This window comes from Acinonyx jubatus, chromosome A3 (genome assembly GCF_027475565.1).
Source record: "Acinonyx jubatus isolate Ajub_Pintada_27869175 chromosome A3, VMU_Ajub_asm_v1.0, whole genome shotgun sequence".
NCBI lineage: Eukaryota > Metazoa > Chordata > Mammalia > Carnivora > Felidae > Acinonyx > Acinonyx jubatus.
Genome location: NC_069388.1, coordinates 80090214 through 80103494, shown reverse-complemented (window position 1 = coordinate 80103494; position 13281 = coordinate 80090214). Strand labels below are relative to the sequence as shown.

The 13281-nt window shown below is 33.2% G+C and overlaps 1 protein-coding gene across 5 annotated transcripts in view; it reads left to right on the top strand.

Moving 5' to 3' along the window:
* The window catches only part of VPS54 (VPS54 subunit of GARP complex), a 136941-nt gene that overhangs the window by 41931 nt on the left and 81729 nt on the right, over positions 1–13281 (top strand). For all 5 annotated transcript variants that reach the window (XR_003424784.2, XM_027072354.2, XM_015070546.3 and 2 more), the window contains 4 exons: positions 5111–5237; positions 6127–6234; positions 8686–8741; positions 9731–9827. Coding sequence is in view for 4 of the 5 variants with exons in the window: in XM_027072354.2 (XP_026928155.1) it covers positions 5111–5237; positions 6127–6234; positions 8686–8741; positions 9731–9827 (388 nt within the window). In the remaining variant the exon portion in view is untranslated. The remainder of the gene's footprint in view (positions 1–5110; positions 5238–6126; positions 6235–8685; positions 8742–9730; positions 9828–13281) is intronic.

Sequence of the window (13281 nt, the reverse complement as noted above, 5' to 3'; positions counted from 1 at the left end):
TAATAAAAGAAAGGATAAGAGCCATATGATCTTCTCAATAGATGGAGAAAAAGCACTTGACAAAATACAGCATCCATTCTTGATAAAAAATCTTCAACAAAGAAGGATAGAAGGAATGTACTTCATCATCATAAAGGCCAAAACGAAAGACACACATCTAATATCATCCTCAATAGGTAAAAATTGAGAGCTTTTCCTCTACAGTCGGGAACAAGACGGGGGCGTCCAGGCTCAACATGATTATTTAACAGAGTACTGGAAGTCCTAGCCTCAGCAATCAGACAACAAAAAGAAATAAAATACATTCAAATTGTCAAGGAAGAAGTCAAACTTTCATTGTTCACAGACAACATGATACTCCATGTAGAAAATCGAAAAGACTCCACCAAAAAATTATTGGAACTGATACATGAATTCAGCTAAGTCATAGGATATAAAATCAACATACAGAAATCTGTTGTATTTTTATACACCAGTAATGAAGCAGCAGAAAGAGAAATCGAGGAATCAATCCCATTTACAATTGCACCAAAAACCGTAAGATACCTAGGAATACAGAGGTAAAAAGATCTGCACTCTGAAAATTATAGAACATTTATGAAAGGAATTGAAGAGAACACAAAGAAATGGAAAAAACATTCCATGTTCATGTATTAGAAGAACAAATATTGTTAAAATGTCCTTATTACTCAAAGCAGTCTACACAATTAATGTAATCTCTATAAAAATACCACCAGTAGTTTTCATAGAGCTGGAACAAACAATCCAAAAATTTGGAACCAGAAAAGAGCTGGAATAGCCAAAGCAATCTTGAAAAAGCAAAGTAAAGCTGGAGGCATCACAATTCCAAACTTCAAGTTCTATTACAAAGCTGTCATGATCAAGACAGTATGATACTAGCACAAAAACAGGCACAAGGGTCAATAGAACAGAATAGAAAACTCAGTAATGGACCTACAACTATATGGTCAACTAATCTTCGACAAAGCAGGAAAGAATGGCCAATGGAAAAAAAGCCTCTTCAACAAATGGTGTTGGAGAAACTGGACAATAACATGTAAAAGAATGAAACTGGACCACTTTCTTATATCGTACACAAAATGAATTCAGAATAGACGAAGCACCTAAATGTGAGACAGGAAACCATCAAAATCCTAGAAGAGAACACATGCAGTAACCTCTCAGACTTCAGTTGTAGCAACTTCTTACTGGAATCATCTCCTGAGGCAAGGGAAACAAAAGCAAAAATAAACGATAGGGACACATCAAAATAAAAGTCTGCACAGTGAAGGAAGCAATCAACAAAACTAAAAGGCAGCCTTTGGAATAGGAGAAGATATTTGTAAGTGACATATGTGATAAAAGGTTTGTATCCAAAATGTATAAAGAGTTAATCAAACATCCCCCAAACAAATAATCCAGTGAAGACATGGGCAGAAGACATGAATAGACACTTTTCCAAAGAAGACATCCAGATGGCTAACAGACAAATGAAAAGATGCTCAATATCGCTCATCATCAGGGGAATACAAATCAAAACCACATTGAGATACTACCTCATACAGGTCAGAGTGGCTAAAATTAACTCAGGAAACAACAGATGTTTGTGAAGATGTGGAGAAAGGGAAACCTCTTGCACTGTTGGTGGAAATGCAGACTGGTACAGCCACTCTGGAAAACAGTATGGAGATTCCTCAAAAAGTTAAACATTGAACTATATTATGATTCAACATCTCATGGGTTACCTATAATGATATTATGATTCTGTACTTCCTTATTCATTTTTTACTCAGAATGTTTCTGTAAAGTGATATTTCTCCATAATTATTTGGTAAATCTGAAGGACAGCTCTTATAAGGAGAGGCAGAATAAATTCTAGATTCCTTTATTTTTTTCATTTAGCTGTTTTAAAAGTAACAAATTGAAAATCTTGTATCTTCCAAAGTTAACTGATGATTTAAAAATATTTTTGTAAGCATGTGGATTTGTATATATTTAAGATTTTTGCTGTTTTTATTTTTGTCAGTGTTCATAATGTTCTGTCTTTTGTAGAAATCTCCTCAGGTTCATTCTTATGGCCTTTTACATAATTCCATGAGCTTTTGCTTAATAATTTTCTTACTTTGTGTTATGATTAGATGTTCATATCATACATTTTTTTCCCCCAGACTTATAATCCACTATATTTCTAGTGGAAATAAGAAACTAGTTTCTTTCAGTAGGAAATGGTATTGAGAAATTATGCTCTGGATACCAGAGATATTCCTTGCTACTGGATTGGTCATTATCTCTAGACCTTTGTAGTGGACAGAGCTAGAAAATAGATTTTTCTTTTTAAAGAAAAAGTAGGAGTTCATATTGATAGTCCTAATTTAAATTCAGGACCATAAAGATTTTACTTTTTTAATCTTATATATGTAAGTCCTTTAAAACAGGCTGAAGGTGAAAACTGTGGCTCTCGATGACACTAACATAATTACTCATTTATTTTATCCCACAGTCTACATAGAATGCTCTCAGAACTAACAGTATTATTACTACAAACATGGAGGATTTCTTTCTCTTCTTTAAGCTATATCCTGGTGGGATGAATAGGTACATTACGTTTTAAAGTCACTTGAAATAATTCTTCTTTGTGTACATTTGCTGCTAACTTGATGTGTATTTAAATACATTTGTTTCATTGCTTTTGATATTTAAGGATTGAATTTATTAAATGTAATCTTGTACTATAACTATGTTAAGTAGTTATGTGGTTCTGAGTCAAATCTCTGAAACAAATGATATTCAGAAAAATTTAATTTCTATCTTGTTCCTTCCTTCCTACCTACCCTATAAGTCACCCTTTTACAATGTTTTAGTTTGTATTTATCCATCATCCATCCAGCCATCTCTGTCTTTGTTTTTCATCTTAGATAAGCATTAGTAAATTGTATATACTTTTCTCCACCTTGCTGTTTTAACCTTACAGTATACCCTGGAGATCACTCTACAGTGTGTATTCTCAATGGGAGGCTATCACCTTAAGGGGGCAAGAGTTGGTTCTTGAGGGTGAAAGAAAAACTTGGATATTATAATGACTTGTGACCCTCCAGGGGGCCAAGGTATATAAACAGATATACAGTATATATGTGATATTAGTGTGTGGGGGTTGGTGGTGGTGATTAGGAATAAAAAGGTCTAAAAGGACTTCTTGGGGCAATACTGAAAAAGAGAAGACTGAGAAACTGTAACAGTATATAGTATATTACTTGGTATTCCTCAATTATTTTAAAAGTGTATAGTGTCTATTATGATATAGTCAACTAGCCCTCTGTTTTTCAGCATTTGAGTAGTTTGTATTCCTTTGCAGTTACGGACAGTGCTGCAATGAACGTATATGTTCTTTTGTATTTTTAAGAGTGTATCTTTGAGACAGATACTGAGAAGTGAGATTCCCAGGTCAAAGGTTAAATGCCTATGTAATTTGCTAGACATTGCCAAACTTCCTTATGGCAGTGTTTTAGTTTGTACTAGTGAATATGTTCTAAGTTAGCTTATTGTGAGACACTGGTGTCATTTATGAGAATCTTACTATCTTCTAATTGGCTCTGAGAAATATAATTTTCATATTACAAAATGCAAATATATACATTATTTCACCGTTGGATTTTTTTCAAAATTATCACTACACTGCTTACCATATGTTGTTTAGATGAGAAAAATGGATCTATCTAAAAGGTCACATAGTTTATTTTATTTATTTAAAATTTTTTTAATGTTTATTTTTGAGAGAGAGAGAGAAAGAGCACATATGGGGGAGGGGCAGAGAGAGAGGGAAACACAGAATCCGAAGCAGGCTCCAGGCTCTGAGCTGTCAGCACAGAGCCCTACATGGGCTAGAACTCAGGAACCATGAGATGATGACCTGAGCCATAGTTGGATGCTTAACCACCTGAACCACCCAGGCGCCCCAAAGGTCACATAGTTTATACTAGTTTTTAAAAAATGTGCTGTATCTGGTCTTAGTAAAGATAGTTGCTGACATTAGTTTTTCAAGTAAATGGTGAGTATATGTATTTTTAAATGTTTGTTTTTTATTCAATAACAAATGTCTAAATTTAAGGTAAATTTTAAATTTAGACATTTAAATATACATATTTTGAAATTATACCAAAAATAGAGCTTAAATTTTTTTATATAATATATAAACAGATTTCTCGTTGGCCCATTTCACTTAATTTTTGAAATACTTTGGCCAACTACATCACCTAGTTTTCTTTAATCCATTGTTTTTATGAAGCTTTTAGTTTGTATAGTAAAGATCTCTTTGTATGTGAAGGTAGTGATCCTTAGTTCCCTGGTGAGCAGACTACATGCATCAATCTTGTCATTTGGTTGCTGCATGCTTTCTTTAGGGAATTGGTTCCAAATCCTGTTTGCAGTATTTGCCTTCACCATCCCCACAACTGCTCATCTGATTAGAGTCCTTCTCACTCTTATCCTATGTAGGATCTATAAATATTAGAGGTAGATTAAAAAGGAACATTATATTTTATGAGAAAAAGTTCCATGGATATACTGTTTCTTAGCAGTTTTGTATTTTCAGTTTTGTGTTCTGACTTTCAGTATAATGACCTGGGGGAGATTGCACAGTAACTCAGACTATTCATAACAGAGATTGAATTGAGTCAGTCTGTCCATGTGATCCGTTAGGTATTTATATCTTCCTGACAGGGCTGTAGTAGGCACTTGTATTTGTATTTGTGGAATAAATGAATGGCTGGGGAGCTACTGGCATTGCCATGCAGTAAATGGTTAATTAGGAAAGGACTTAGAATAGCTGAATATTTTGTCTGTGAAAAGCGGACAAAAAAAGCAGTCATGAAATTTCTAGAACTGTGTGTCCTACAACACATTTAAGTGTTTGGAGGTTAAACATGTAAAAAGAAAAAGAATATGGGAGATGATGTGAAACTGTTGCAGTTATTTTTGTTAAAGGATTTCATTTTATGTTACATTGTTGCACAAAATACTGCTGCTAGAAAAGTTTTGCCTACTAGTTTCCTTGACTGTGGAGCAAATTTGGGTTTTTAAAGAATATACGTCACATTTTCCTCTTCCTTTGTAGGCATTTGGGATCACAACTTTGTGAATTGGAAAAACTGATAGATAAAATGATGATTGCAGAGTTTTCTACTTATTCTCATAGTGACTTAAACAGACCACTGGATGATGACTGTCAAATTTTAGAAGAGGTACGTGTCTTAAACTGTGGATGAAATTGGTGTCATTGCTTAGTGTTAATTCCTAATAGTATTAGTTTAGAACACATTCTTCTCAGATTATAATGAGCAAAAAAAAACTTCAAGCTCAGTCAGACCTCTGTGAAGTCCTTCCCTAACTATGTGATTTTAGCAAGCACCATAATTGTTCATTATCCTATGAAGTTAGAGAATAAAGTAACTTTATAGCTTAATTAGAAATTGGATTTAAAATGAGGTCTTATATATATCTTATAAACCAAGCTTAAAATATAGATATAGGATGAATTAACATATATCCATGTGTATGCATGTACTGGAGTATGTTTGTTATAAAAGTGATCATTATTATATAGTAACTTATCAGTCATTAACAGTCACTGAACCCCTGTTATGAACATGTTTTATGCATATGCTTATACATAAGATCCAGGCTTCACTTATCTGCTGACTGTTCAATGCTGATTACCACCAAGAACTAGGAAAGGATCCAGAAGCCCTGATAGCAGCCTAAGTAAAGAGATTTTTGTATGTGTTAGCAGTTAATTCCCCACAAATAGTCCAGGTCATCAGGATTTGAGAAGGATACTTTCTACCTACTTGTTGAAACTATGCTAAAATGTACTCATATTGTTTTGTCCCCAAGACAGCTTCATTTGATCCACTGTAGTGCATTAGGATTTATCTGTTTTTAAAACTATGACTCCAATAATCTGATGACAAGATAGCTGTAGAAGGGGTTTTTGGGGGCTTCTAGAAAATACCATGTGCAGGATAGAGATCTGAGGATCAAATAATGAAACGCTTGATGTTGAATATTTCTACTTCTGAGTGACATTATTCTATATTTAAATTGTGAAATTCCATACTTTTATTTTAATAGGAAAGACTTGTATCTCTTGTATTTGGACTTTTAAAACAAAGAAAACTTAATTTTTTAGAAATCTATAGTGAAGAAATGATTATTACAGCAAAGAATATCATTAAACAGGTAAATATACATTTTTATTTGATATATTTTGGTCTAGAATCTTTTTTTTAAATTTTTTTAATGTTTATTTTTCGAGAGTGAGAAAGCATGAGTGGGGGAGGGGCAGAGAGCAAAGGAGACAGAATCCGAAGCAGGCTCCAGACTGTCAGTGCAGAGCCCTATCTGGGGTTTGAACTCATGAATTGCAAGACCATGAAGTCAAGAGTCAATGCTTAACTGACTGAGCCACCCAGGTGCCCCTAGAATCTTTTTATCAAATTTATTTTTACATGATCTAGTAATAATATATATGCAGTATAATAGTAACATTTTCTCATTTATTTAAAAACTTTGAATATAGAAAAATAGAAGAAAAAATAGACCTACTAGCCAAAAGATTATCACTTTAAGAATATTTCTAAGTGTAGGGGCATCTGGGTCGCTCAGTCGGTTGAACATCTGACTCTTGATTTCGGCTCATGTCGTGTGATCCCAGGACAATGAGATCAAGCCCCAGGGTCATGGAATCAAGCCCCACATTGGGATCTGTGCTGAGCGTGGAACATGCTTAAGATTTTCTCTCTCTCCCTCATGCCCCTCCCCCCAGCTTGTGTGTGTGTGTTTGTGTGTGTGTGTGTGTGTGTGTTCTCTCTCTCTCTTAAAAAAAAAAGTATTTTTAAGTGTAATTCTAAGTGTAAATTGTTACTGATGTTTTTCATTGTTGCTATCATACTGTATATATGATTGTGAATTGTACATATATTTCAGAATCATAACATAAGCATTTTCTCTTATAAGCCTTCAGACACATCATTTTTGATGGTTGTATAAAATCCTATCCACATTTTATTAGTTATGCCTTTCCTCTGTGTTGAATATTTACATTTTTTCAGTTCGGTACTGTAGAACACTGTGACACACATATTTGGTGTAAAGTTTTGTTGGGTTTTTCCATAGTTAAGACTAACTATTTTCTTATAGCTGATTTCTAGATGTGGAATTATTGGTCAGAGAGTGAAAAGTATTTTTAAAGCTATTTGATAGAGTTGAATTGCTTTCTAAAAAGATTTTACCAAATACATTCTCACCTGCAGTAGGTAAATGTTTATTTCCTCTTATCCTTATCTTTAAGAAATTATTATTGTAAACTAAAACCTTTTTCAGTCTCATCTTTGTTTTGCTGTTTTACTCTGGTAAATATTAAACATTAAACTTCAGTTTTTCTAAATATGAGAAACAATAATTTTAAATGTACTTATTAGGCTTAATGATCATCATCAGGTTGAATGTACATTTCTGAGTTTTTAATGTTTAAATAAAACAAGCAAAAAAAGATTAGTAATCATACCACCTTTTTTACTTCTTTTGAATACTAAAACACTATATTTTAAAATTGTTATGACCACTTTCAAAAATTGTTGGCAATAGCTACTAGCACTAAATGTACACATACATTGTAACTCAGCAATTCTACTGCCAGGTATTTATCAGCAGAAATGCATATATAAATTTACCAAAACAGCATAATATTTCATGGCAGCACTATTTGTAATAAAAACTGGAAAAACCCAAATTTTTCTTTTTTTTTTCTTTGAAAAACCCAAATTCTGTCATCAGTAAAAAAAAAAAAAAAAAAAAATGATCGAGTTGTGGTATATTTGTATGAATACTGTACAGCAATGAGAATGAATAAATCACATGGAACAAATGGATGAATATCACATATATAATGTGGAGCCAAATAAACCAGACACAAAGGAGTCACAAAGGAGACACACTTTTGTAATTAATCTATGATATTAGAATTAATCTGTGGTATTAAAAATCAACATAGTATCTTTTCGGAGAAAGTAGTGACTAGAAGGGAAGCAAGAGAGGTGTTTACTGGCAGTGTTTAATTTCATGATCCGAGTTTTCATTACACAAGTGTACTCCATTTGTAAAAATAGATTTGAACATAATTTGTGTAGTTTTATATATGTATGTGATACTTCTAAACAAATTTTATGAAACTGCTGTGTTGTAATTCCCAGGATTCTCCTGAAGTCTAAGCATTTTTTTAACTTAATCTGTTACATATATTGCAAGAAAACATAACCTCCAAAGTGAACTTTTTTTTGGAATTTTAATATGGGGCTTATACCTTATTCCTAAGAATTATGGTTCTGGGTGTTGTTTTGTTTGTTTGGTGTGTGGTTTTGAATAGTTTTAAATAGTAAGGGATTTTAGTTAATATAACAGTTCAAGCATATCCTGGATTAATTATTTAATAGGGTAAGGATATAATGCTACAGTGTTTTATACACCTTGACATGTGTATAAAAGACACAAGAGACGTCTGGTAAAATGATCGTAGTCATTGAGGTCATTTTTTTTTTTTTTTCTGTGGAAGCCATTTTTAATATGTAAATGAACCATGAGGTACTTAGAATTCTAAAGATGTTAATTGAATTTTTTCCTTAAAATTTGCAGTGTGTGATTAATAAAGTTTCACAAATAGAAGAAATTGACACAGATGTTATTGTGAAGTAAGTATAAATATTACGTTGGGAGTTATCAGTTAGGGAAAAGATGACACATTAGAATAATCTGAGGAGGATTTAATTAAGGAATTATTTACTAAGGTATGGGTAGAGTGTAGAAAAATCACAAGTGACAGTGCAGTACCTTTAAGGGACAAGAGATGAGAACAGTAGGATTCAGGAGAAGGCCACTTAGTAGTAGGAAAAAAAAAGGCCTGTAGTAGTTGAAGTGATCTGCAGTGCTGGAGGCAGTCTTCCTGAGACAACCTCTCAGGGAGGGAGGTGGAGCTATCAGTACCTTTCTTCCTTCCAGTGGTTTATAAGGGCTCCTCCTTGGCCACGCCTAGCAGGTCAGCATCCCAGGGCAAGAGGCTACAACGTAGGTATGGAGGAGAGAAATTGAAGATGGTCCATTTCAGAGGAATCACAGTGTTATGTTTAAATTATTTAGCTATCTGATTAAAACCCAGCTTCTAATTGACTTTGAGGACTTTGAGTACATGATTTTGAATTGCCTCATGCCTGTAATTTTTTGTTTTCGCCCTTTAAATTCCTATTTTTTTTCATTTTGAGATTGGTGATAAATATTTTATAACTGAATTTCTAGTTCATATAGATATCTAAACTCTATTTATTAAGTGGCCCAAGATATGAATACCAATATGAATCACTGTGAAATTTTTCCAGGCCAATTTCATAGAATAAGGATTGAGGGGTTTTAATTTCTACACTATTACCTAGTGAAAACTCTGTTTCAGAATTAGTTGAAGCAACCGTAACAATGCAGGAATCACTAGTAGTTGGAAAAATTAAGTTACTGGTATTCTGTTAAAAGCTCTATGGACCTGGAGAGTCAGTTATTTTAAATTTTATTCCCTAGGAAATTTTCTCAAATAGAAAAATTCCTGTATTGCAAATATAGAAGTATCTTTTGAGAATAAACTCCTAAGTGCCCAAAGACAAATATTTTTTTCTTTGAATTTTTTTTTTTCTAGGCTTGCAGATCAGATGAGAATGTTGAATTTTCCTCAGTGGTTTGATCTGCTGAAGGACATTTTCTCTAAGTTTACAATTTTCCTACAAAGAGTTAAGGTAAGTTTATGTGATTTTCAGTTTATCCAGAATATCACTAAAATTAAGTCCACTTTCTAGATATATACATATAGAATCAGATTAGAAAAACATAATTTCTTTGTTTTTTGTAATTTTTTTACTGTTTGTTTATTTTGACAGGGGGTGGGGAAGGGGCAGAGAGAGGGAATCCCAAGCAGGCTCCATGCTGTCAGCACACAGCCCAATGCAGAGCTCAGTCTCATGAACTGTGGTATCATGACCTGAGCCAAAATCAAGAATGAGCCATTGAACTGACTGACCACCCAGGCACCCCTGTTTTTGTAATTTCTCTAAAGAGCCTTGGTTTCAAATAAGATTTGAAGTGCTTCAGAGTATTTTGATACTCTATAATTTAGGATAAGTTTTGTATTAAAAAATATAGTGCTTACTTGGCATTAAATATTATAAAATAATACTTCCTCTTATGATTTTGTGATTTTTGAATCTCTCTAGATTATCTATAGGCACAATATGTGAAACACTCAAAAATCTGTTCTAAACCACTAATGTTTTCTAGAAATCTTTAATCCTGATATAATGGTATTTTTTAAAAAAATTTTTTAATGTTTATTTATTTTTGAGAGAGAGAGAGAGAGACAGTGTGTGAGCAGGGGAGGGGCAGAGAGAGAGGGAGACACAGAATCTGAAGCAGGCTCCAGGCTCTGAGCTGTCAGCACAGATCCTGACGCAGGGCTTGAACTCACGAACTGTGAGATCATGACCTGAGCCAAAGTCAGGCTTAACCGACTGAGCCACCCAGCCGCCCCAACAGCATTTTTTAACATATAATTCATATTTAAATTGCTCTACTAATGTCCTTTATTTTGCAGGCTTTTATTTTACTTTTTAATCTGAGGTCCGATCAAGGATTATGCATTTACATTTAATTATTCTGTCTCTTCAGTATAATCACTTAATTTTAAACCAGTCAATATAAGGAAAAGAACATATGCCACAGAGCATTTTTCAGAAGAAAAGATGTCACAGACTAATGCATTGTAGTTAGAATCACTAACATGTCACAGCTGTGTTTTAATAAGACAATGCTTAGGAATTACTGAATGTAACAGGTTGTGAAATTTGCTATTCTTTGAATTATCAGATGTCAGTATTGTGTTACATGTGCTAGTTAACATCCCTGGCATCTCCTTAGTATTCTGTTAAATGGCCTGGGGGACTTTGGTACTTAATCTGTGACATGACTTTATCAACATTGGAGTGATGCTAAGTCATGTGTATAACCTTTCTGAGTGGGAAAAGTTTTTAAAAATGTGATTCACTGTACTTTAGGCTCCTACCAAAATGTTGGTCCCACTCATTTGTAGTGATGATAGCAAACCTATAGATGTGGATTGCTCAAATAACTAAGCCACGTTTTCACTTTTTCTCATATTCCCGCCATGACTTCATCACACATACTTCTATTATTGTATGTCTGGATGTATATAACTCTTACACTGCAGATTGTAGAATTGACCAACTTTTTGCCAGTATTCTTTTTTATTTAAGTATAATTAATATACAGTGTTCTGGGGGCGCCTGGGTGGTTCAGTTGGTTAAGCGTCCGACTTTGGCTTAGGTCATGATTGATGTCACAGTTTGTGAGTTCGAGCCCTGCATCAGGCTCTGTGTTGACAGCTCAGAGCCTGGAGCCTGTTTTGGATTCTGTGTCTACCTCTTTTTCTGCCCTTTCCCCACTAGTGCTCTCTCTCTCTCTCAAAAATAAATGAATATTAAAAAATTAAAATACACTGTTCTATTAGTTTCCAGTGTATAATATAATGATTCAGCAGTTCTATAAATTACTCAGTGCTCATTACAATAAGTGTACTCTTAATCCCCTTCACCTATTTCACCCTTCTTCCCACCTCTCTCCTGTTTGGCAACCACCAGTTGTCTATATGTATGAGTCTGTTTTTTTCTCTTTTTTTCTGTTTGTTTTGTTTTTTATATTCCATATATGAATGAAATCGTATGGTATTTGTCTTTCTCTGACTTACTTCATTTAGCATTATACCCTCTAGATTCTTCCATGTTGTTGCAGATGGCAAGATTTCATTCTTTTTTTATGGTTGAGTAATGTTCCGTTGTATATATATATACCACATCTTTATCCATTCATCTATGGATGAACACTTGGGTTGCTTTCATATCTTTTGCCAGTAATTTTTTTATAGCTATTTCACTTTTAGGTTCTCTATCAGTTAAACTAAGTCAAATCTTTATTTGATATATATACAATATGGGAACAGTGATTTATCATAGTTGTAGTTTCTCATTTTCACATTTAGACCCCTTAAGCTAATACTTCTTTAAAACATCTTTGAAGATGATATATAACGTATAAATATGGTACTTTTTTCTTTGAAAAAAGTTTGTGATTCTGTAAGGGTATAATTTCATTGAAAAATAATGTTAATTACAAGCTGTTCATTTTTAATTGAGAATTTTCAAATAACTGCAAATTGGAAAGAACCCAGATATCTAACAGTAGAGGGAAGGGTAAAGTAAATTATGCCTGGTATATTCATTACCATGGAATATCATGCATCTGAGGATTTTTAATGTTGAAGAAAATGTGTAGATTATAACATTAAGTGAAGGGACAGTATAGGCCTGTTTATATAGTATGTGATCAGCTATGTTAAAAAGATTTATTATCTCTTCATCTTCATACAATAAAGAGACAGTTTGTCTTTTTGGTGGTTATCTTTTGGCAGTATAATTTAAATTCATTATTAATTTCTTTGTTTTTCCTAAATATTTCTACAAAGAGAGGTATTACTTTTATAATCAGAAAAGGTTGTTTTGGCTTTTACTAGTGTTTACCACATTATAGGAATAAACTATTTGAAGTTCATAATTTAATTTACCAGTACACAAAGGCTCCAGTTTCTTCATATTCTAACACTTGTTTTTCTTGTTTTGTTTTTTGTTTTTGTTTTTTGATAGTAGCCATTTGAATGGGTGTGAGGTGGTATCTCATTTTGGTTTTGATTTGTATTTTTCTAATGATTAGTGATGTTGAGCATCCTTTCATATGCTCATTGGCCATTAGTATGTCTTCTTTGGAGAAATACTTTCTTTGCTCATTTTTTAATCAGATTTTTTTGTTGAGTTGTAAGAGTTCTTTATATATTGTGGCTATTTAACCCCTTACTAGATATATGGTAGGCAAGTTATGTTTAGTGTAACCTATTTAAGATACTTAGAATATATGCAATGTACTCTCAGGAGATTGCTACTTAAATCAATGAAAATACAGAACTCCATTCTTAAGCTTTAGGGAACCCATTTCTCTTGAGTAGTTCTTTTTCACAAAGTCACCTTTACTGTGATAAAAGATTGGTGTAATTATGACATGCATGACCTTGACACTCATTTATAAGATTTTAAAAAGTACATATGCAGAATTCACTTTTGGGGACTTTAG